At 45.7% G+C, this 22,608-nt stretch overlaps 2 protein-coding genes across 2 annotated transcripts in view; both read right to left on the bottom strand.

The window, feature by feature from the left end:
* LOC101935582 (mucin-16) overlaps positions 1 to 15,487 on the bottom strand; it is a 56,019-nt gene extending 40,532 nt beyond the window's left edge. The window contains exons 1-4 of the mRNA XM_065578100.1: positions 14,236 to 15,487; positions 9,322 to 12,411; positions 4,937 to 8,029; positions 557 to 3,646 (exon numbers count right to left, since the gene is read on the bottom strand). Of these exons, the coding sequence (XP_065434172.1) occupies positions 557 to 3,646; positions 4,937 to 8,029; positions 9,322 to 12,411; positions 14,236 to 15,349 (10,387 nt within the window). The 5' untranslated portion in view covers positions 15,350 to 15,487. The remainder of the gene's footprint in view (positions 1 to 556; positions 3,647 to 4,936; positions 8,030 to 9,321; positions 12,412 to 14,235) is intronic.
* A 2,812-nt stretch (positions 15,488 to 18,299) lies between these two features.
* Positions 18,300 to 22,588, bottom strand: LOC135977393 (mucin-5AC-like). The gene is made up of 3 exons (XM_065578099.1): positions 22,522 to 22,588; positions 18,756 to 21,111; positions 18,300 to 18,378 (listed from the first exon to the last, which is right to left on the bottom strand). Exons 1-3 carry the CDS (start codon positions 22,586 to 22,588, stop codon positions 18,300 to 18,302), a joined length of 2,502 nt encoding a protein of 833 aa, XP_065434171.1.
* Positions 22,589 to 22,608: the final 20 nt, after the last annotated feature.

The following is a 22,608-nucleotide window of genomic DNA, read 5'->3' as shown; positions in this document are numbered from 1 at the left end:
CGTGCTGAAGGACTTGAATATTTTACTGAATTGGGGCCTTAGTACTTAATATTTCCATTTCAAGCCTTCAAGATACTCTTGTAAATGGGAAATAACTACAAAGAAAAATGCAGAGAATTCCTGTTTCAATACCTTTCTTGTCAGTTTGTATCCTCTTTGCTCCCATATTTATTTATGTTCGTTAATAAATTTCAAGAAGATTATTTAACTTCAGTTAAGCAGGCAACATTATTATAATAGGACACTCCCATATGTTCTATTTATTCTTTCTTTTATGTTCATATCTCCCTTGTTTCCTATACCGATGGAAAGTCTATATTTTGCCACCTCTATCCCAGATAATATTCAATTACTCTAGGTAGCATGAAACCATATTTTTTTATCCTCAAAATATCTCCAATCTAGTTAGATAAACACTAATAAAAATGGTTTCTTTTAATATGTGACTTCAAAAGGATGACAACCCGGACTCTTGCTGCTTAAAATGGGTCTGAACTCACGGGAAAGCAAATTATGCAACTACAAAGGATACACAAGAGGAAAACAATGCCCTTACTTGTCAAAGCAGCTGTGGTAGGTGAAAGCGATGTTGTGGTTGTCACAGAGATGGCTGCCGTTGTCTCCCCTCTGATAGGGACGCCCAAAGCGGTTGTGGTCTCAGCTGGGGAAGTTGTAAAAAGGGCAGATGTGGTTGTTCCCTGTCGTGTAGTGGAGGTGTAAGTTGTTGTGGTCTCAGCAGGGGTAGTACTGATTGGAGCCGCTGTGCTTCTCTCTGCGGCTGTAGCAATGGGTGATGTTTTAGTAGTCTCTGCTAGAACAGTGGTGACAGGGGATGCTGTGAGTGTCCCCAGTTCTGTAGTGGTGCCCAAAGCTATTGGGATCTCAGCTGAGGAACTGGTCTCCAGAGCAGATGTGAATGTTTTAGGACCTGCTGTGGTGGGAGACAGTGTCACTGTGGTCTCAGCCGGAGAAGTCACCGTAACAGCAACTGTGGATGCCTCTGCTAAAGAGGAGGTGACTGCACTTGTGGTCGTGGAGGGATAAGTGACAAGAAGGGCAGCTGTGGGTGTCTCCACTTCTCTAGAGGTGCTGGGAATTCTTGTGGTCTCAGAGGGCAAACTTGTCTCAAGACGGACCGTGGATGTCAACGGTAAAATAGAAGTGACTCCAGTTGTGGTCTCAGTGCGGGATGTGGCCACAGGGGCTGGTGTGGTGATAGCCAGAGTGGTGGTTGTTTCAACTGGGGAAGTAGTCGGAAGGGCAACTGTGGTTGTCTCCTCCACTGTACTGGCAGTAGTTACTGCTGTAGTTTCTGCTGAGGAACCGGTCTCTAAAGGAGATGTGAATGTTTCTGCTATGGTAGATGTCCCTACAGGGGTACTCTTAGGTAACGAAGTGGTAGGAAGAGGAACCGTGGTAGTCTCTTCCACAGTAGAGGAGCCAGTCATTGCTGAAGACTGAGCTTGGGAAGTAGTCTCTACAGGAGCTGGGAAGGTCTTTAGAATAGTAGAAGTAGCTACAGACATGCTCCCAGGTACTGCAGTGGTAGGAGGTGAAGCTGTGATTGTCTCCTCCACGGAGCTGGAACTCGTTGTTGCTGTAGTCGCAGCTGCAGAAGTGGTCTCTCCAGGAGTTGTTAGTGTTTCTGCTATGGTAGAAGTGGTTATAGCTGTGCTCTTATGGGTTGAAGTGGTAGGAAGGGCAACCGTGGCTGTCTCTTCTACGTTAGTGGTACTAGTTATTGCAGTAGTCTCAGCTAAGGAAGTGGTCTTTAGAGTAGCTGTGGAGGTTTCTAGAATAGGAGATGTAACTGCAGCTGTGCTTTCAGGCTGTGAAATTGTAGGAAGGGGAAGTGTGGATGTCTCCTTGACTGTAGAGGCAGTAGTTATTGCTGCTGTCTCTGCTAAGGAAGTAGATTCTAGTGGAGCCGTGGAGGTCTCTGGACCAGCAGAAGTGGCTACGGTTGTGCTCTGAGGTAATGTGGTGGGAAGCGCAACCGTGGCTGTCTCTTCTACTATAGTCGTACTAGTTATTGCTGTAGTCTCAGCCAGGGAAATGGACTCCCGAGGAGCTGTGGAGGTCTCTGGAATAAGTGAAGAAGCTCCTGTTGTGCTTTCAGGAAGAGAAGTGGTGGGAAAGGCAACTGTGGTTGTCTCTTCAGGGGTAGTGGCATTAGTTGTTGCTGTAGTCGCAGCTAGAGAAGTGGTCTCTAGAAGAGCTGTGGAGGTCTTTTGAATAACAGAAGTGGTTGAAGCCATCGTCCCAGATAGTGAAGCAGTAGGAAAGAGAACTGTGGTTGTCTCTTCTGCTTTGCTGGTACTAGATATTGCTGTAGTCTTAGCGACAGAAGTGGTCTCTACGGGAGAGGTGGAGGTCTCTGGTATAGTAGAGGTGGCTATAGCTGTGCTCTCATGGAGTGAAGTAGCAGGAAGAGTAATTGTGGTTGTCTCACCTACTACAGTGGTACCAGTTACTGCTGTAGTCTCATTTGGGGAAGAGGTCTCCAGAGCACCAGTGGAGGTCTCTGGAATAGCAGAGGTCGCTGACGCTGTGGTCCTAAGTAGTGCAGTCGTAGAAAGCGGTACTGCGGTTATCTCCTCTATTGTAGTACTAGTTATTGCTGTAGTTTCAGCTGCAGAAGTTGTCTCTAGAGGAGAGGTGGATGTTTCTCCTATGGTAGAGGTGGCTGCAGCTGTGATTTCAGGTTGTGAACTTGTAGGAAGGGGAAGTCTCGATGTCTCTCCAATTGTAGTGGTACTAGTTATTGCTGTTGTCTCAGCTGGAGACATGGACTCTACGGGAGATGTGGATGTCTTGAGTATATTGGAGGTGGCTGCAGCTGTGCTCCCTGGTGTTGTAATGGGAGGAGGAGGAATTGTGCTTGTCTTTTCTACTGTAGTGGTACTAATTATTGCTGTAGTCTCAGCTGTGGATGTGGTCTGTAGAGACGCTGTGGTCTCATAGAGTGAACTGGTTGGGAGTACAGCTGTGGTTCTCTCCTTGACTGTGGTAGTAGTTGTTGCTGTAGTCTCAGTTGGAGAAGTGGTCTCTGGAGGAGATGTGGATGTTGCTGGAATAGTGGAAGTAGCTGCAGCTGTGCTCTGAGGTAGTGAAGTGGTAGGAAGAGCAACAATGGTTGTCCCCTCTACTGTCCTGTTACCCGGTAATGCTGTAGTCTCACCTGGGAAAGTCGTCTCTAGCGGAGATGTGGACGTTTCTGTTGTTGCAGAGGTGGCTGCAATGGTCATAACGGACGTTGAACTAGCAGGCAGAGTGACTGTGGTTGGCTGTGATGCGGACGTGCTAATTAGCGCTGTGGAGTCAGTTAGGGAGGAGGTTGGACGAGCAGAAGTGGATGTCTCTGCTAACGTAGAGGTAGCTGCAGTTTTAGTCTCAGCTGTGGAAGTGGTCACTGGGGCTGCGGTGATGGATTCTGCTCCTGTTGTGAGATACGTTGCTGTGGTCCCAGGTTTATTTGGGATCACGGGAGCTGCTGCTTTGGTGGTACTCTCTAAAGTTGTACTTTTGGTGGTGGTGGTGGTGGTGGTTTTAACCACAGGAGTTGTCTGAGTTGTTGTGGCATTATCTTTATTTTGTTCCACTGGCTTAACGGTCTTCTGGTAGATTATTTCAGTTATTTCACGATCTGTGTAGAGAAATGTATCTCCATTATGCTATCTTACATTTGTGCTTATACCACATGTTGAGTGCAAATCAATGGTATATGCATATCAATAATATATGGTCATTGTGAATATACACAGTGTTTATTTTAGCTTAAACATTCCAACCTTTTCCCCCCAGTTGTGAATTTTTTCTATGTATGTTTATCACAATTTACATGTAGAATGCATGAGAGATTCACTGCAGCGGTAAAATAACCTGAGCATGCCTCCCAGAGCAGGCCACTCAGGTCAGTTCACCCAAAACACCTTTGGGGGGAGAGGAGGAGAATGTCCTCCCTCATAACTTTTAGTCCAGTGGTTCAGGTCCTCACTTGGGATGTGGAAGCCTGACTGTTGCACTGTGGATAAATAATAACAAAATAATGTGTGCAGGGGATCTGGGTCCGGAATCTCCCACATTCCAGGTGAGTGCTCTAATGAAAAAGATATAGAATCATTCTTATGCATTCTCCCTCTCTTCTCCTATCCCTGCACACTCATTTTATAGAAGCCTAGGTGTCTATCTGAGGATCTGTGAATCACAGTGACCTTCTAACCGCCTATAAGAGCATCACAGCACCGAGCTCCATTTGTGCATTCAGGCTTTAACTTTTTCAGTTTGAACTTTTAAGTGCCGCTGACTTCAGTGAGACTGCTCAGTGGCTTGAGTGCTTTGCTGAAGAGAGATGAACTTAGTCATATGCTTAATGTTAAGCACGTGCTGAAAGACTTGAATATTTTACTGAATTGGGGCCTTAGTACTTAATATTTCCATTTCAAGCCTTCAAGATACTCTTGTAAATGGGAAATAACTACAAAGAAAAATGCAGAGAATTCCTGTTTCAATACCTTTCTTGTCAGTTTGTATCCTCTTTGCTCCCATATTTATTTATGTTCATTAATAAATTTCAAGAAGATTATTTAACTTCAGTTAAGCAGGCAACATTATTATAATAGGACACTCCCATATGTTCTATTTATTCTTTCTTTTATGTTCATATCTCCCTTGTTTCCTATACCGATGGAAAGTCTATATTTTGCCACCTCTATCCCAAATAATATTCAATTACTCTAGGTAGCATGAAACCATATTTTTTATCCTCAAAATATCTCCAATCTAGTTAGATAAACACTAAAAAAATGGTTTCTTTTAATATGTGACTTCAAAAGGATGACAACCCGGACTCCTGCTGCTTAAAATGGGTCTGAACTCATGGGAAAGCAAATTATGCAACTACAAAGGATACACAAGAGGAAAACAATGCCCTTACTTGTCAAAGCAGCTGTGGTAGGTGAAAGCGATGTTGTGGTTGTCACAGAGATGGCTGCCGTTGTCTCCCCTCTGATAGGGACGCCCAAAGCGGTTGTGGTCTCAGCTGGGGAAGTTGTAAAAAGGGCAGATGTGGTTGTTCCCTGTCGTGTAGTGGAGGTGTAAGTTGTTGTGGTCTCAGCAGGGGTAGTACTGATTGGAGCCGCTGTGCTTCTCTCTGCTGCTGTAGCAATGGGTGATGTTTTAGTAGTCTCTGCTAGAACAGTGGTGACAAGGGATGCTGTGAGTGTCCCCAGTTCTGTAGTGGTGCCCAAAGCTATTGGGATCTCAGCTGAGGAACTGGTCTCCACAGCAGATGTGGATGTTTTAGGACCTGCTGTGGTGGGAGACAGTGTCACTGTGGTCTCAGCCGGAGAAGTCACTGTAACAGCAACTGTGGATGCCTCTGCTAAAGAGGAGGTGACTGCACTTGTGGTCGCGGTGGGATAAGTGACAAGAAGGGCAGCTGTGAGTGTCTCCACTTCTCTAGAGGTGCTGGGAATTCTTGTGGTCTCAGAGGGAAAACTTGTCTCAAGACGGACAGTGGATGTCAACGGTAAAATAGAAGTGACTCCAGTTGTGGTATAAGTGTGGGATGTGGCCACAGGGGCTGGTGTGGTGATAGCCAGAGTGGTGGTTGTTTCAACTGGGGAAGTAGTCGGAAGGGCAACTGGGGTTGTCTCCTCCACTGTACTGGCAGTAGTTACTGCTGTAGTTTCTGCTGAGGAACCGGTCTCTAAAGGAGATGTGAATGTTTCTGCTATGGTAGATGTCCCTACAGGGGTACTCTTAGGTAACGAAGTGGTAGGAAGAGGAACCGTGGTAGTCTCTTCCACAGTAGAGGAGCCAGTTATTGCTGAAGACTGAGCTTGGGAAGTAGTCTCTACAGGAGCTGGGAAGGTCTTTAGAATAGTAGAAGTAGCTACAGCCATGCTCCCAGGTACTGAAGTGGTAGGAGGTGAAGCTGTGATTGTCTCCTCCACGGAGCTGGAACTCGTTGTTGCTGTAGTCGCAGCTGCAGAAGTGGTCTCTCCAGGAGTTGTTAGTGTTTCTGCTATGGTAGAAGTGGTTATAGCTGTGCTCTTATGGGTTGAAGTGGTAGGAAGGGCAACCGTGGCTGTCTCTTCTACGTTAGTGGTACCAGTTATTGCAGTAGTCTCAGCTAAGGAAGTGGTCTTTAGAGTAGCTGTGGAGGTTTCTAGAATAGGAGATGTAACTGCAGCTGTGCTTTCAGGCTGTGAAATTGTAGGAAGGGGAAGTGTGGATGTCTCCGTGACTGTAGAGGCAGTAGTTATTGCTGCTGTCTCTGCTAAGGAAGTAGATTCTAGTGGAGCGGTGGAGGTCTCTGGACCAGCAGAAGTGGCTACGGTTGTGCTCTGAGGTAATGTGGTGGGAAGCGCAACCGTGGCTGTCTCTTCTACTATAGTCGTACTAGTTATTGCTGTAGTCTCAGCCAGGGAAGTGGACTCCCGAGGAGCTGTGGAGGTCTCTGGAATAAGTGAAGAAGCTCCTGTTGTGCTTTCAGGAAGAGAAGTGGTGGGAAAGGCAACTGTGGTTGTCTCTTCAGGGGTAGTGGCATTAGTTGTTGCTGTAGTCGCAGCTAGAGAAGTGGTCTCTAGAAGAGCTGTGGAGGTCTTTTGAATAACAGAAGTGGTTGAAGCCATCGTCCCAGGTAGTGAAGCAGTAGGAAAGAGAACTGTGGTTGTCTCTTCTGCTTTGTTGGTATTAGATATTGCTGTAGTCTTAGCGACAGAAGTGGTCTCTACGGGAGAGGTGGAGGTCTCTGGTATAGTAGAGGTGGCTATAGCTGTGCTCTCATGGAGTGAAGTAGCAGGAAGAGTAATTGTGGTTGTCTCACCTACTACAGTGGTACCAGTTACTGCTGTAGTCTCATTTGGGGAAGAGGTCTCCAGAGCACCAGTGGAGGTCTCTGGAATAGCAGAGGTCGCTGACACTGTGGTCCTAAGTAGTGCAGTTGTAGAAAGAGGTACTGCGGTTATCTCCTCTATTGTAGTACTAGTTATTGCTGTAGTTTCAGCTGCAGAAGTTGTCTCTAGAGGAGAGGTGGATGTTTCTCCTATGGTAGAGGTGGCTGCAGCTGTGATTTCAGGTTGTGAACTTGTAGGAAGGGGAAGTCTCGATGTCTCTCCAATTGTAGTGGTACTAGTTATTGCTGTTGTCTCAGCTGGAGACATGGACTCTACGGGAGATGTGGATGTCTCGAGTATATTGGAGGTGGCTGCAGCTGTGCTCCCTGGTGTTGTAATGGGAGGAAGAGGAATTGTGCTTGTCTTTTCTACTGTAGTGGTACTAATTATTGCTGTAGTCTCAGCTGTGGATGTGGTCTGTAGAGACGCTGTGGTCTCATAGAGTGAACTGGTTGGGAGTACAGCTGTGGTTCTCTCCTTGACTGTGGTAGTAGTTGTTGCTGTAGTCTCAGTTGGAGAAGTGGTCTCTGGAGGAGATGTGGATGTTGCTGGAATAGTGGAAGTGGCTGCAGCTGTGCTCTGAGGTAGTGAAGTGGTAGGAAGAGCAACAATGGTTGTCCCCTCTACTGTCCTGTTACCAAGTAATGCTGTAGTCTCACCTGGGAAAGTCGTCTCTAGCGGAGATGTGGACGTTTCTGTTGTTGCAGAGGTGGCTGCAATGGTCATAACGGACGTTGAACTAGCAGGCAGAGTGAGTGTGGTTGGCTGTGATGCGGACGTGCTAATTAGCGCTGTGGAGTCAGTTAGGGAGGAGGTTGGACGAGCAGAAGTGGATGTCTCTGCTAACGTAGAGGTAGCTGCAGTTTTAGTCTCAGCTGTGGAAGTGGTCACTGGGGCTGCGGTGATGGATTCTGCTCCTGTTGTGAGATACGTTGCTGTGGTCCCAGGTTTGTTTGGGATCACGGGAGCTGCTGCTTTGGTGGTACTCTCTAATGTTGTACTTTTGGTGGTGGTGGTGGTGGTGGTGGTTTTAACCACAGGAGTTGTCTGAGTTGTTGTGGCATTATCTTTATTTTGTTCCACTGGCTTAACGGTCTTCTGGTAGATTATTTCAGTTATTTCACGATCTGTGTAGAGAAATGTATCTCCATTATGCTATCTTACATTGGTGCTTATACCACATGTTGAGTGCAAATCAATGGTATATGCATATCAATAATATATGGTCATTGTGAATATACACAGTGTTTATTTTAGCTTAAACATTCCAACCTTTTCCCCCCAGTTGTGAATTTTTTCTATGTATGTTTATCACAATTTACATGTAGAATGCATGAGAGATTCACTGCAGCGGTAAAATAACCTGAGCATGCCTCCCAGAGCAGGCCACTCAGGTCAGTTCACCCAAAACACCTTTGGGGGGAGAGGAGGAGAATGTCCTCCCTCATAACTTTTAGTCCAGTGGTTCAGGTCCTCACTTGGGATGTGGAAGACTGACTGTTCCACTGTGGATAAATAATAACAAAATAATTTGTGCAGGGGATCTGGGTCCGGAATCTCCCACATTCCGGGTGAGTGCTCTAATGAAAAAGATATAGAATCATTCTTATGCATTCTCCCTCTCTTCTCCTATCCCTGCACACTCATTTTATAGAAGCCTAGGTGTCTATCTGAAGATCTGTGAATCACAGTGACCTTCTAACCGCCTATAAGAGCATCACAGCACCGAGCTCCATTTGTGCATTCAGGCTTTAACTTTTTCAGTTTGAACTTTTAAGTGCCGCTGACTTCAGTGAGACTGCTCAGTGGCTTGAGTGCTTTGCTGAAGAGAGATGAACTTAGTCATATGCTTAATGTTAAGCACGTGCTGAAGGACTTGAATATTTTACTGAATTGGGGCCTTAGTACTTAATATTTCCATTTCAAGCCTTCAAGATACTCTTGTAAATGGGAAATAACTACAAAGAAAAATGCAGAGAATTCCTGTTTCAATACCTTTCTTGTCAGTTTGTATCCTCTTTGCTCCCATATTTATTTATGTTCATTAATAAATTTCAAGAAGATTATTTAACTTCAGTTAAGCAGGCAACATTATTATAATAGGACACTCCCATATGTTCTATTTATTCTTTCTTTTATGTTCATATCTCCCTTGTTTCCTATACCGATGGAAAGTCTATATTTTGCCACCTCTATCCCAAATAATATTCAATTACTCTAGGTAGCATGAAACCATATTTTTTTATCCTCAAAATATCTCCAATCTAGTTAGATAAACACTAATAAAAATGGTTTCTTTTAATATGTGACTTCAAAAGGATGACAACCCGGACTCCTGCTGCTTAAAATGGGTCTGAACTCATGGGAAAGCAAATTATGCAACTACAAAGGATACACAAGAGGAAAACAATGCCCTTACTTGTCAAAGCAGCTGTGGTAGGTGAAAGCGATGTTGTGGTTGTCACAGAGATGGCTGCCGTTGTCTCCCCTCTGATAGGGACGCCCAAAGCGGTTGTGGTCTCAGCTGGGGAAGTTGTAAAAAGGGCAGATGTGGTTGTTCCCTGTCGTGTAGTGGAGGTGTACGTTGTTGTGGTCTCAGCAGGGGTAGTGGTGATTGGAGACGCTGTGCTTCTCTCTGCGGCTGTAGCAATGGGTGATGTTTTAGTAGTCTCTGCTAGAACAGTGGTGACAGGGGATGCTGTGGGTGTCCCCAGTTCTGTAGTGGTGCCCAAAGCTATTGGGATCTCAGCTGAGGAACTGGTCTCCAGAGCAGATGTGAATGTTTTAGGACCTGCTGTGGTGGGAGACAGTGTCACTGTGGTCTCAGCCGGAGAAGTCACCGTAACAGCAACTGTGGATGCCTCTGCTAAAGAGGAGGTGACTGCACTTGTGGTCGCGGTGGGATAAGTGACAAGAAGGGCAGCTGTGGGTGTCTCCACTTCTCTAGAGGTGCTGGGAATTCTTGTGGTCTCAGAGGGCAAACTTGTCTCAAGACGGACCGTGGATGTCAACGGTAAAATAGAAGTGACTCCAGTTGTGGTCTCAGTGCGGGATGTGGCCACAGGGGCTGGTGTGGTGATAGCCAGAGTGGTGGTTGTTTCAACTGGGGAAGTAGTCGGAAGGGCAACTGTGGTTGTCTCCTCCACTGTACTGGCAGTAGTTACTGCTGTAGTCTCTGCTGAGGAACCGGTCTCTAAAGGAGATGTGAATGTTTCTGCTATGGTAGATGTCCCTACAGGGGTACTCTTAGGTAACGAAGTGGTAGGAAGAGGAACCGTGGTAGTCTCTTCCACAGTAGAGGAGCCAGTCATTGCTGAAGACTGAGCATGGGAAGTAGTCTCGACAGGAGCTGGGAAGGTCTTTAGAATAGTAGAAGTAGCTACAGCCATGCTCCCAGGTACTGAAGTGGTAGGAGGTGAAGCTGTGATTGTCTCCTCCACGGAGCTGGAACTCGTTGTTGCTGTAGTCGCAGCTGCAGAAGTGGTCTCTCCAGGAGTTGTTAGTGTTTCTGCTATGGTAGAAGTGGTTATAGCTGTGCTCTTATGGGTTGAAGTGGTAGGAAGGGCAACCGTGGCTGTCTCTTCTATGTTAGTGGTACTAGTTATTGCAGTAGTCTCAGCTAAGGAAGTGGTCTTTAGAGTAGCTGTGGAGGTTTCTAGAATAGGAGATGTAACTGCAGCTGTGCTTTCAGGCTGTGAAATTGTAGGAAGGGGAAGTGTGGATGTCTCCGTGACTGTAGAGGCAGTAGTTATTGCTGCTGTCTCTGCTAAGGAAGTAGATTCTAGTGGAGCCGTGGAGGTCTCTGGACCAGCAGAAGTGGCTACGGTTGTGCTCTGAGGTAATGTGGTGGGAAGCGCAACCGTGGCTGTCTCTTCTACTATAGTCGTACTAGTTATTGCTGTAGTCTCAGCCAGGGAAATGGACTCCCGAGGAGCTGTGGAGGTCTCTGGAATAAGTGAAGAAGCTCCTGTTGTGCTTTCAGGAAGAGAAGTGGTAGGAAAGGCAACTGTGGTTGTCTCTTCAGGGGTAGTGGCATTAGTTGTTGCTGTAGTCTCAGCTAGGGAAATGGTCTCTTGAAGAGCTGTGGAGGTCTTTTGAATAACAGAAGTGGTTGAAGCCATCGTCCCAGGTAGTGAAGCAGTAGGAAAGAGAACCGTGGTTGTCTCTTCTGCTCTGCTGGTACTAGATATTGCTGTAGTCTTAGCGACAGAAGTGGTCTCTACGGGAGAGGTGGAGGTCTCTGGTATCGTAGAGGTGGCTATAGCTGTGCTCTCATGGAGTGAAGTAGTAGGAAGAATAATTGTGGTTGTCTCACCTACTGCAGTGGTACCAGTTACTGCTGTAGTCTCATTTGGGGAAGAGGTCTCCAGAGCACCAGTAGAGGTCTCTGGAATAGCAGAGGTCGCTGACGCTGTGGTCCTAAGTAGTGCAGTCGTAGAAAGAGGTACTGCGGTTATCTCCTCTATTGTAGTACTAGTTATTGCTGTACTTTCAGCTGCAGAAGTGGTCTCTAGAGGAGAGATGGATGTTTCTCCTATGGTAGAGGTGGCTGCAGCTGTGATTTCAGGTTGTGAACTTGTAGGAAGGGGAAGTCTCGATGTCTCTTCAATTGTAGTGGTACTGGTTATTGCTGTTGTCTCAGCTGGAGACATGGACTCTATGGGAGATGTGGATGTCTTGAGTATATTGGAGGTGGCTGCAGCTGTGCTCCCTGGTGTTGTAATGGGAGGAGGAGGAATTGTGCTTGTCTTTTCTACTGTAGTGGTACTAATTATTGCTGTAGTCTCAGCTGTGGATGTGGTCTGTAGAGACGCAGTGGTCTCATAGAGTGAACTGGTTGGGAGGACAACTGTGGTTCTCTCCTTGACTGTAGTAGTAGTTGTTGCTGTAGTCTCAGTTGGAGAAGTGGTCTCTGGAGGAGATGTGGATGTCTCTGGAATAGTGGAAGTGGCTGCAGCTGTGCTCTGAGGTAGTGAAGTGGTAGGAAGAGCAACAATGGTTGTCCCCTCTACTGTCCTGTTACCAAGTAATGCTGTAGTCTCACCTGGGAAAGTGGTCTCTAGCAGAGATGTGGACGTTTCTGTTGTTGCAGAGGTGGCTGCAATGGTCATAACGGACGTTGAACTAGCAGGCAGAGTGAGTGTGGTTGGCTGTGATGTGGAAGTGCTAATTAGCGCTGTGGGCTCAGCTAGGGAGGAGGTTGGATGAGCAGAGGTGGATGTCTCTGCTAATGCAGAGGTAGCTGCAGTTTTAGTCTCAGCTGTGGAAGTGGTCACTGGGGCTGCGGTGATGGATTCTGCTCCTGTTGTGAGATACGTTGCTGTGGTCCCAGGTTTGTTTGGGATCACGGGAGCTGCTGCTTTGGTGGTACTCTCTAATGTTGTACTTTTGGTGGTGGTGGTGGTGGTTTTAACCACAGGAGTTGTCTGTGTTGTTGTGACATTATTATCTTTATTTTGTTCCACCGGCTTAACGGTCTTCTGGTAGACTATTTCAGTTATTTCATGATCTGTGTAGAGAAATGTATCTCCATTATACTCCTTTATATAGGGGCTTATGCCACATATTGAGTGCAAATCCAAGGAATATGCATATCAGTAATATATGGTCATTGTGAATATACACAGTGTTTGTTTTAGCTTAAACATTCCAACATTTTCTCCCCAGTTGTGAATTTTTCTATGTTTCTCACAATGTACATGTGGAATGAATGAGAAATTCACTCTGCAGTTTCCTCTGGAATACATTTTTGCATTTTGTATTCACTGGGTCTCATTCCTGATCACACTAAAGTTCCCATACACTGGTTGTAACTATAATTTGCACTCTCCCATATTCATAGATTCCAAGGCTGGAGGGACAGTTGTGGTCATCGAGTCTGACCTCCTGGACAACATAGAACTTCCCGAGAATAACCCCTTTTGAATTAGAGCAGGACTTAAAACAACCTTGATTTTAAAATTACCAATGATGGAGAATCCACATCAACCCTTGGTAAATTTTTCCAATGGTTAATTATTCTCACGTTTAAAAATTTACATTTTTTTCCCTTCTGAATTTGTCTAGCTTCAACTTCTAGCTATTGGGTCTTGTAATACTTTTGTCTGCTAGATTAAAGAAACTATTATCAAATATTTGTTCCTAAGGCAGGTCCTTACAGATTGTTATCAAGTCACTCCTTAACCTGCTGATTGTTAAGGTAAATAGATTGAGGTCCTTGAAAGCATCCTATAATGCATGTTTTTAAATCTTGTAATCATTCTCTGGGCTCTTCTCTGAACCCTCTCCCATTTATCAACATCCTTCTTGAATTGTGGACACCAGAACTGGACACAATATTCCAGCAGCGGCCCTGTACAGAGGTAAAATAACCTGAGTATGCCTCCCAGAGGAGGCCACTCAGTTGAGTTCAAACAAAGCAGCTTCAGTGGGAGAAGAGGAGGAGGAGAAGTTCCTCCTCTCTAATTTTTAGCCCATTCGTTAGGGTCCTCACATGGATGTGGAAGACAAACTGTTTCACTGTGGATAAAGAGTCATTTGGGTAGAGGATCTGGACCCTGTGTCTCCCACATCCTGGGTGAGTGCACTAAACCAATGGGTATAGAATCACTCTTGTGTGCTCTCTCTCTTCCTCCCTTTTGTCCACTTTCATTGTATAGGATTCTGGGGGACTAATTCAGGTTTTGTGATTTCCTAACCACCTGTAGGAGCATCAACTTATCTAACTCCATTTGTGTATCCAGGCTTTAACTTTTTAAGTTTTAGTTTTTCAGTTCCGTTAACTTTAGTGAGACTGCTCGCAAGCACTGAAGAACTTAAGCGTTTTCCTGATTTGGGGCCTTAGTTCTTAATATTTTCATTTCAAGCTTGCAAGAAGTTGTTGTAAATGGGAAATAACTACCAAGAAAAATTCATAGAATTCCCATTCCAATACCCTTTTTATCAATTCCTATCCCCTCGCCCATCCATATTTATCGATGTTAATGAACAACTTTAAAGGGTTCCATTAAGCAGGCAACATTATTAGAATAGAAAACTCCTATATGTTCTATTTCTTCTTTCTTTTATATTCATATCTCCCTTGTTTCCTATGCCCTGGGAATTTCGACATTTTGCCACTTGAAGCCCAAATAATATCCATCTGTCCTAGGTAGCATGAAACATTCATTTTTGCTATCCTCAAAATACCTCAATTCTAAATGGATAAGCTCTCAAAAATGTTTAGTTTAAGTCTTCAATAGGATGACAACCCAGGAACCTGCTGGTTAAAATGGGTTTGGACTTATGGAGGAGAAAATTCTGCAACTACCCAAGAGGAAAACAATGCCCTTACTTGTCAATGCAGCTGTGGTAGGTGAAAGCGATGTTGTAGTTGTCATAGAGATGGCTGCTGTTGTCTCTCCTCTGATAGGGATGCCCAAAGCGGTTGTGGTCTCAGCTGGGGAAGTTGTAAAAAGGGCAGATGTGGTTGTTCCCTGTTGTGTAGTGGAGGTGTAAGTTGTTGCGGTCTCTGTAGGGGTAGTGGTGATTGGAGCCAATGTGCTTCTCTCTGCTGCTGTAGCAATGGGTGATGTGTTAGTAGTCTCTGCTAGAACAGTGGTGACAGAGGATGCTGTGGGTGTCCCCAGTTCTGTAGTGGTGCCCAAAGCTATTGGGATCTCAGATGGGGAATTGGTCTCCAGAGCAGATGTGGATGTTTTAGGACCTGCTGTGGTGGGAGACAGTGTCACTGTGGTCTCAGCCGGAGAAGTCACCGTAACAGCAACTGTGGATGACTCTGCTAAAGAGGAGGTTACTGCACTTGTCGTGGCAGTGGGATAAGTGACAAGAAGGGCAGCTGTGGGTGTCTCCACTTCTCTAGAGGTGCTGGGAATTCTTGTGGTCTCAGAGGGCAAACTTGTCTCAAGACGGACTGTGGATGTCAACGGTAAAATAGAAGTGACTCCAGTTGTGGTCTCAGTGAGGGAAGTGGCCACAGGAGCTGGTGTGGTGATAGCCAGAGTGGTGGTTGTTTCAACTGGGGAAGTACTTGGAAGGGCAACTGTGGTTTTCTCCTCAACTATACTGGTCTGTGGAACAGAAGAGGCAGCTGCTGCTGTGCTCTGAGGTAGTGTAGTAGTTGGAAGACTAATTGTGGTTCTTTCTTCTAAAGGTGTGCGACGAGTCATGGTTGTAGTTTGAACGGGAGAAGTAGTCTCTAAAAGAGAGCTGAATGTCTGTCCGATAGTAGAGGTGGCGACAGATGTGCTCCCAGTTCTAGTGATGGTCAGAGGAGGAACGGTGGTAGTGGTAGTAGATAGCGCTGTAGTCTTTGCTGGAGAAGTGGTCTCTAGTGGAGCTGTGGAGGATTCTTGAATAGCAGAGGTGGCTAGAGCTGTGCTCCCAGCTTCTGAAGTTGTAAGAAGGGGAAGCGTGGTTGTCTCTTCACTTCTGGTGGTACTAATCATTGCTGTAGTTTCAGCTGAAGAAGTCGTTTGGAAAGGTGAGGTGGATCTTTCTGCTGTGGTAGAACTGGCTACAGCTGTGCTTTCAGCTTGTGAAGTTGCAGGGAGGGAAGGTGTGGATGTCACTTCAGCTCCAGTGGTACTAGTTATTGTTGTCCTCTCTGTTGGGGTTGTGGTCTCTGCAAGAGTTGTGGAGGTCTCAGGAAAAGTTGAAGTGGCTATAGCTGTGCTCCCAGGTCCTGAAGTTGTAAGAAGGGGAAGCGTGGTTGTCTCTTCACTTCTAGTGCTACTAGTCATTGCTGTAGATTCAACTGAGGAAGTGGTCTCTAGAGGAGAGGTGGAGGTTATTCCTATGGTTGAGGTGGTTGCAGCAGTGGTTTCAGGTTGTGAAGTGCTAAGAAGAGGAAGGGTGGTTGTCCCTTCTATTGTAGAAGTACTAATTATTGTTGTACTCTCAGCTGGGGAAGTGGTCTTTTCCAGAACTGTGGTTGTTTCTAGAGCAGTTGATGTGGCTACAGCTGTGCTTTCAGCTTGTGAAGTTGCAGGGAGGGAAGGTGTGGATGTCACTTCAGCTCCAGTGGTACTAGTTATTGTTGTCCTCACTGTTGGGGTTGTGGTCTCTGCAAGAGTTGTGGAGGTCTCAGGAAAAGTTGAAGTGGCTATAGCTGTGCTCCCAGGTCCTGAAGTTGTAAGAAGGGGAAGCGTGGTTGTCTCTTCACTTCTAGTGATACTAGTTATTGCTGTAGTTTCAGCTGCAGAAGACGTTTCTAGAGGAGAGGTGGAGGTTATTCCTATGGTTGAGGTGGCTGCAGCAGTGGTTTCAGGTTGTGAAGTGCTCAGAAGAGGAAGGATGGTTGTCCCTTCCATTGTAGAAGTACTAATTATTGGTGTAGTCTCAGTTGGGGAAGTGGTCATTAGCGTAACCGTGGTGGTTTTTGGAGCTGTTGAGGTGGCTGCAGCTGTACTCGCAGGTACTGTAGTCGTGGGATTAGGAACAGTGGTTGTCACCTCTATTGTAGAATTACTAGTTATTCCTGTAGACTCAGCTGAGGAAGTGGTCTCTAGAGGAGAGGTGGAGGTTATTACTACGGTAGAAGTGGCTGCAGCAGTGGTTTCAGGTTCTGAAGTGCTCAGAAGAGGAAGGGTGGTTGTCCCTTCTATTGTAGAAGTACTAATTATTGGTGTACTCTGAGCTGGGGAAGTGGTCTTGAGCGTAACTGTGGTGGTTTCTGGAGCAGTTGAGGTGGCTGCAGCTGTATTCGCAGGTACTGTAGTCGTGGGATTAGGAACAGTGGTTGCCACCTCTATTGTAGAAGTACTAGTTACTGCTTTAGTTTCAGCTGAAGTAGTAGTCTGGAAAGGTGAGGTGGATCTTTTTATTGTGGTCGAACTGGCTACAGCTGTGCTTTCAGCTTGTGAAGTTGCAGGGAGGGAAGGTGTGGATGTCACTTCAGCTCCAGTGGTACTAGTTATTGTTGTCCTCTCTGTTGGGGTTGTGGTCTCTACAGGAGTTGTGGAGGTCTCTGGAAAAGTTGAGGTGGCTATAGCTGTGCTCCCAGGTTCTGAAGTTGTAAGAAGGGGAAGCCTGGTTGTCTCTTCACTTCTAGTGCTACTAGTCATTGCTGTAGATTCAGCTGCAGAAGACGTCTCTAGAGGAGAGGTGGAGGTTATTCCTATGGTAGAGGTGGCTGCAGCAGTGGTTTCAGGTTGTGAAGTGCTAAGAAGGGGAAGGGTAGTTGTCCCTTCCATTGTAGAAGTACTAATTATTGGTGTACTCTCGGCTGGGGAAGTGGTCTTTAGCGTAACTGTGGTGGTTTCTGTCGCAGTTGATGTGGCTACAGCTGTGCTTTCTGGTTTTGAAGTTGCAAGAAGGGAAAGTGTGGATGTCACTTCAGCTCCAGTGGTACTAGTTATTTTTGTCCTCTCTGTTGGGGTTGGGTTCTCTACAGGGGTTGTGGAGGTCTCTGGAAAAGTTGAAGTGGCTGCAGCAGTGCTCCCAGTTTCTGAAGTTGTAAGAATGGGAAGCGTGGTTGTCTCTTCACTTCTAGTGGTACTAGACATTGCTGTAGTTTCAGCTGAGGAAGACGTCTCTAGAGGAGAGGTGGAGGTTATTCCTATGGTAGAGGTGGCTGCAGCAGTGGTTTCAGGTTGTGAAGTGCTGAGAAGGGGAAGGGTGGTTGTCCCTTCTATTGTAGAAGTACTAATTATTGGTGTACTCTCAGCTGGGGAACTGGTCTTTAGCGTAATTGTGGTGGTTTGTGGACCAGTTGAGGTGGCTATAGCTGTGCTCCCAGGTACTGTAGTCGTCGGATTAGGAACAGTGGTTGCCACCTCTATTGTAGAATTACTAGTTATTCCTGTAGACTCAGCTGAGGAAGTGGTCTCTAGAGGAGAGGTGGAGGTTATTCCTACGGTAGAAGTGGCTGCAGCAGTGGTTTCAGGTTCTGAAGTGCTAAGAAGAGGAAGGGTAGTTGTCCCTTCTATTGTAGAAGTACTAATTATTGGTGTACTCTGAGCTGGGGAAGTGGTCTTGAGCGTAACTGTGGTGGTTTCTGGTGCAGTTGATGTGGGTGCAGCTGTACTTTCAGCTTGTGAAGTTCCAGGGAGGGAAGGTGTGGATGTCACTTCAGCTCCAGTGGTACTAGTTATTGTTGTCCTCTCTGTTGGGATGGTTGTCTCTGCAAGAGTTGTGGAGGTCTCAGGAAAGGTTGAAGTGGCTATAGCTGTGCTCCCAGGTTCTGAAGTTGTAAGAAGGGGAAGCGTGGTTGTCTCTTCACTTCTTGTGCTACTAGTTATTGCTGTAGTTTCAGCTGCAGAAGACGTTTCTAGAGGAGAGGTGGAGGTTATTCCTATGGTTGAGGTGGCTGCAGCAGTGGTTTCAGGTTGTGAAGTGCTCAGAAGAAGAAGGATGGTTGTCCCTTCTATTGTAGAAGTACTAATTATTGGTGTAGTCTCAGTTGGGGAAGTGGTCATTAGCGTAACTATGGTGGTTTTTGGAGCTGTTGAGGTGGCTGCAGCTGTACTCGCAGGTACTGTAGTCGTGGGATTAGGAACAGTGGTTGTCACCTCTATTGTAGAAGTACTAGTTACTGCTGTAGTTTCAGCTGAAGTAGTAGTCTGGAAAGGTGAGGTGGATCTTTTTATTGTGGTCGAACTGGCTACAGCTGTGCTTTCAGCTTGTGAAGTTGCAGGGAGGGAAGGTGTGGATGTCACTTCAGCTCCAGTGGTACTAGTTATTGTTGTCCTCTCTGTTGGGGTTGTGGTCTCTGCAAGAGTTGTGGAGGTCTCAGGAAAAGTTGAAGTGGCTACAGCAGTGCTCCCAGGTCCTGAAGTTGTAAGAAGGGGAAGCGTGGTTGTCTCTTCACTTCTAGTGCTACTAGTCATTGCTGTAGTTTCAGCTGCAGAAGACGTCTCTAGAGGAGAGGTGGAGGTTATTCCTATGGTAGAGGTGGCTGCAGCAGTGGTTTCAGGTTGTGAAGTGCTAAGAAGAGGAAGGGTAGTTGTCCCTTCCATTGTAGAAGTACTAATTATTGGTGTAGTCTCAGTTGGGGAAGTGGTCATTAGCGTAATTGTGGTGGTTTCTGGAGCAGTTGAGGTGGCTGCATCTGTACTCGCAGGTACTGTAGTCGTGGGATTAGGAACAGTGGTTGTCACCTCTATTGTAGAAGTACTAGTTACTGTTGTAGTTTCAGCTGAAGTAGTAGTCTGGAAAGGTGAGGTGGATCTTTCTATTGTGGTAGAACTGGCTACAGCTGTGCTTTCAGCTTGTGAAGTTGCAGGGAGGGAAGGTGTGGATGTCACTTCAGCTCCAGTGGTACTAGTTATTGTTGTCCTCTCTGTTGGGGTTGTGGTCTCTGCAAGAGTTGTGGAGGTCTCAGGAAAAGTTGAAGTGGCTACAGCAGTGCTCCCAGGTCCTGAAGTTGTAAGAAGGGGAAGCGTGGTTGTCTCTTCACTTCTAGTGCTACTAGTCATTGCTGTAGATTCAGCTGAGGCAGTGGTCTCTAGAGGAGAGGTGGAGGTTATTCCTATGGTAGAGGTGGCTGCAGCAGTGGTTTCAGGTTGTGAAGTGCTAAGAAGGGGAAGGGTGGTTCTCCCCTCTATTGTAGTAGTACTAATTATTGCTGTAGTGTCAGCTGCAAAAGTAGACTGTAGAGGAGAGGTGGATATTTCTCCTATTGTAGATGTGACTGCAGCTGTGTTTTCAGATTGTGAAGTTGGAGGGAGGAAGAGTGTGGTTGTCTCTTCCACTGTAGTTGTACTTGTTGTTATTGTCATCTTTGTTGGGGATGTGGTCTCTACAGGAAATGTGGATGTTTCTGGTAAGGTAATGGGGGCTACAGCTCTGGTCCCAGTTATTGTGCTGGTAGGAGGAAGAACTGTTGTTGTCTTCTCTACTGTAGTGGTAGTAGATATTGCTGTAGTCTCTGCTGGTGAAGTCATCTCTAGTGCAGCTGTGGAAATCTCTGGAATAGTAGAGATATCTATTATTCTGCTCCCAGGTAGTGTAGTCATAGGTAGAGGAACTGCGGTTTTCGCCTCCATTGTAGCAGTGCTAGTTATTGCTGGAATTTCAACTACAGATGTCATCTCTAGAGGAGAGGTGGATGTTTCTCCTATCGTAGACCGGGCTAAAGGTGTGTTTTCAGATTGTGAAGTGGTAGAAAGGGAATGTATCGTTGTCCCCTCTATCGTTTTCACACTCATTATTGCTGTAGTCTCAGCTGGGGAAGTATTATCTAGAGGAGCTGTGGAGGTCTCTGGAATAGTTGAGGTGGCCCTAGCTATGCTCCCAGGCAGTGTAATCGTAGGAAGAGTAATTGTCGTTATCCCCTCTATCGTAGTAGTACTAGTCATTGCTGTAGTGTCAGCTGCAGGAGTCGCCTCTAGAGAAGAGGTGGATGTTATTCCTATGGTAGAGGTGGCTGCAGTTGTGCTTTCAGGTTGTGAAGTTGTAGGGAGGGAAAGTCTCATTGTCTCTTCGTTTGTAGTGGTAGTAGTTATTGCTGTCATGTCAGCTGGAGGCATGGTCTCTATAGATGTGGATGTCTTTAGAATAGTATTGGTGGCTGTGGTCCTAAGAAGTGAAGTTGTAGGAAGAGGAAGTGTTGTTGTCTCTTCTACTGTAGTGGTATTAGTCATTGCTGTAGTCTGAGGTGCAGATGTGGTCTCTGGAGGAGCTGTGGATGTCTCTGGATTAGTAGAGGTGGCTGCAGCTGTACTCTGAGGTAGTGAAGTGGTAGGAAGAGCAACAATGGTTGTCCCCTCTACTGTCCTGTTACCAAGTAATGCTGTAGTCTCACCCGGGAAAGTGGTCTCTAGCGGAGATGTGAACGTTTCTGCTGTTGCAGAGGTGGCTGCAACAGTCATAACAGACGTTGAACTAGCAGGCAGAGTGATTGTGGTTGGCTGTGATGTGGAAGTGCTAATTAGTGCTGTGGCCTCAGTTAGGGAGGAGGTTGGACGAGCAGAAGTGGATGTCTCTGCTAATGTAGAGGTAGCTGCAGTTTTAGTCTCGGCTGTGGAAGTGGTCACTGGGGCTGCGGTGATGGATTCTGCTCCTGTTGTGAGATACGTTGCTGTGGTCCCAGGTTTGTTTGGGATCACGGGAGCTGCTGCTTTGGTGGTACTCTCTAAAGTTGTACTTTTGGTGGTGGTGGTGGTAGTTTTAACCACAGGAGTTGTCTGTGTTGTTGTGACATTATTATCTTTTTTTTGTTCCACTGGCTTAACGGTTTTCTGGTAGATTACTTCAGTTATTTCATGATCTGTGTAGAGAAATGTATCTCAGGTATACTATTATATATATATGTTCTTACACCACATATTGAGTGTGTATCCAAGCAATATATATACTGATAATATATCATCAGTGTTAACATACATAGAGTTTGCTTTACTTTTGAAGATGGAAGCATTTTCTCTCCAGTTCTGAATTTTTTCCATCTATATTTCTCACAACTTATATGTTGACCATATATAAGAGAGTAATTCTGTAGTTTGCTCTAGAATACTTTTTGCATTTCCTACTCTCTGGACCTCATTCTCAGTTACACGAACGAATCTATACACTACTCTTGCAGTGGTTGTAACTGTAATTTTCACTCTCATTCATAGCTTCATATATTGCAAGGCCAGAGTGGACCTCTACTCTGACCTCCTGTAGGCCATAGAACTTCCCCAAAATAATTCCTTTTGAAATAGAGAATAACTTAAATAAAAAAAATCTTACCTTGATTTTAAAATTGCCAAGGGTGTTGTATCCACCACAACTCTTGGTAAATTTTCCCAAAGGCTAATTATTCTAGTTTTTTAAAATGTACATGTTTTTTCCCATCTGAATTTGTCTAGGTTCAACTTCGAGCTGCTGGATCTTGTGATGCTTTCGTTTGCTCTAAAGCCCTTTATCAAATATTTGTTCCCAAGGCAGGTCCTTATAGATTGAGGGGTGACTTGACCACAACCTTTTCTTTGTTAAGCTGAATAGATTTTGCTCACTGAGTCTTTCATATCAAGGCATGTTTTCTAATTTTTAATCATTGTCTGGGCTTTTCTCTGACCCCTCTCCAGTTTACCAACATCCTTCTTGAATTGTGGGCACCAGAACTGGACACAATATTCCAGCAACAGTTGCACCAATGCCAAATACAAAAGTAAAATAACCTGAGCATGCCTCCTGGACTGGGCCCCTCAGGTGCATTCACACAAAACAGTTCTTGCGAGGGAGAGTAGGCAGTCCTCCCTCATAACTTTATAGCTCTGTGGTTCGGTTACTCACCTGGGATGTGGGAGACATACGGTTGTGCTCTGGATAAATAATTAAAGAGTCATCTAGGCCCAGGGACTGCATCCTGGGTCTTCCCCATCCTGGCTAATGTGCACTTGCGTGCTCTCGATCTTCCTATCTCATTCTGAGTTATTTGGGCCACAGAAAGAGAGAAAGCACACGAGAACAACTCTATACCCTGGTGGATATCATTTTAAGGAACCTCTCCCCCCTCATTCATTGTATAACAGCCTAGGTACCTAACTCAGGTTTTGTGAATCTCAGTGACTTTCTAACTGCCTAAAAGTTCGGTGCTGTGACGCTCAGCCTCACCATGCCTAACTCCTTTTGTGCATTCAGACCATGTTTTTTAAGCATGAGTACTCCCATTGACATCAGCAAGACGACTCACTTGCTTCAGTGCTTTGCTGAAAAGGGACAGACTTAATCATATGCTTAATGTTAAGCACATACTCCATTTCAGGTTTATAAGCAATTA

Source organism: Chrysemys picta, chromosome 25, assembly GCF_011386835.1.
Source record: "Chrysemys picta bellii isolate R12L10 chromosome 25, ASM1138683v2, whole genome shotgun sequence".
In the NCBI taxonomy this organism is placed as follows: domain Eukaryota; kingdom Metazoa; phylum Chordata; order Testudines; family Emydidae; genus Chrysemys; species Chrysemys picta.
This window is presented reverse-complemented; position numbering and strand designations above follow the sequence as displayed.

Coding starts and splice junctions, on each gene's coding strand:
- LOC135977393 (XM_065578099.1), bottom strand. CDS start 22,588: ATGGAGTATGTGCTTAACATTAAGCATATGATTAAGTCTGTCCCTTTT. Junction 21,112..22,521: donor TCAGCAAAGCACTGAAGCAA/GTGAGTCGTCTT, acceptor TTCTCTACACAG/ATCATGAAATAACTGAAGTA. Junction 18,379..18,755: donor TCCACCTCTCCTCTAGAGAC/GTCTTCTGCAGC, acceptor CCACGACTACAG/TACCTGCGAGTACAGCTGCA.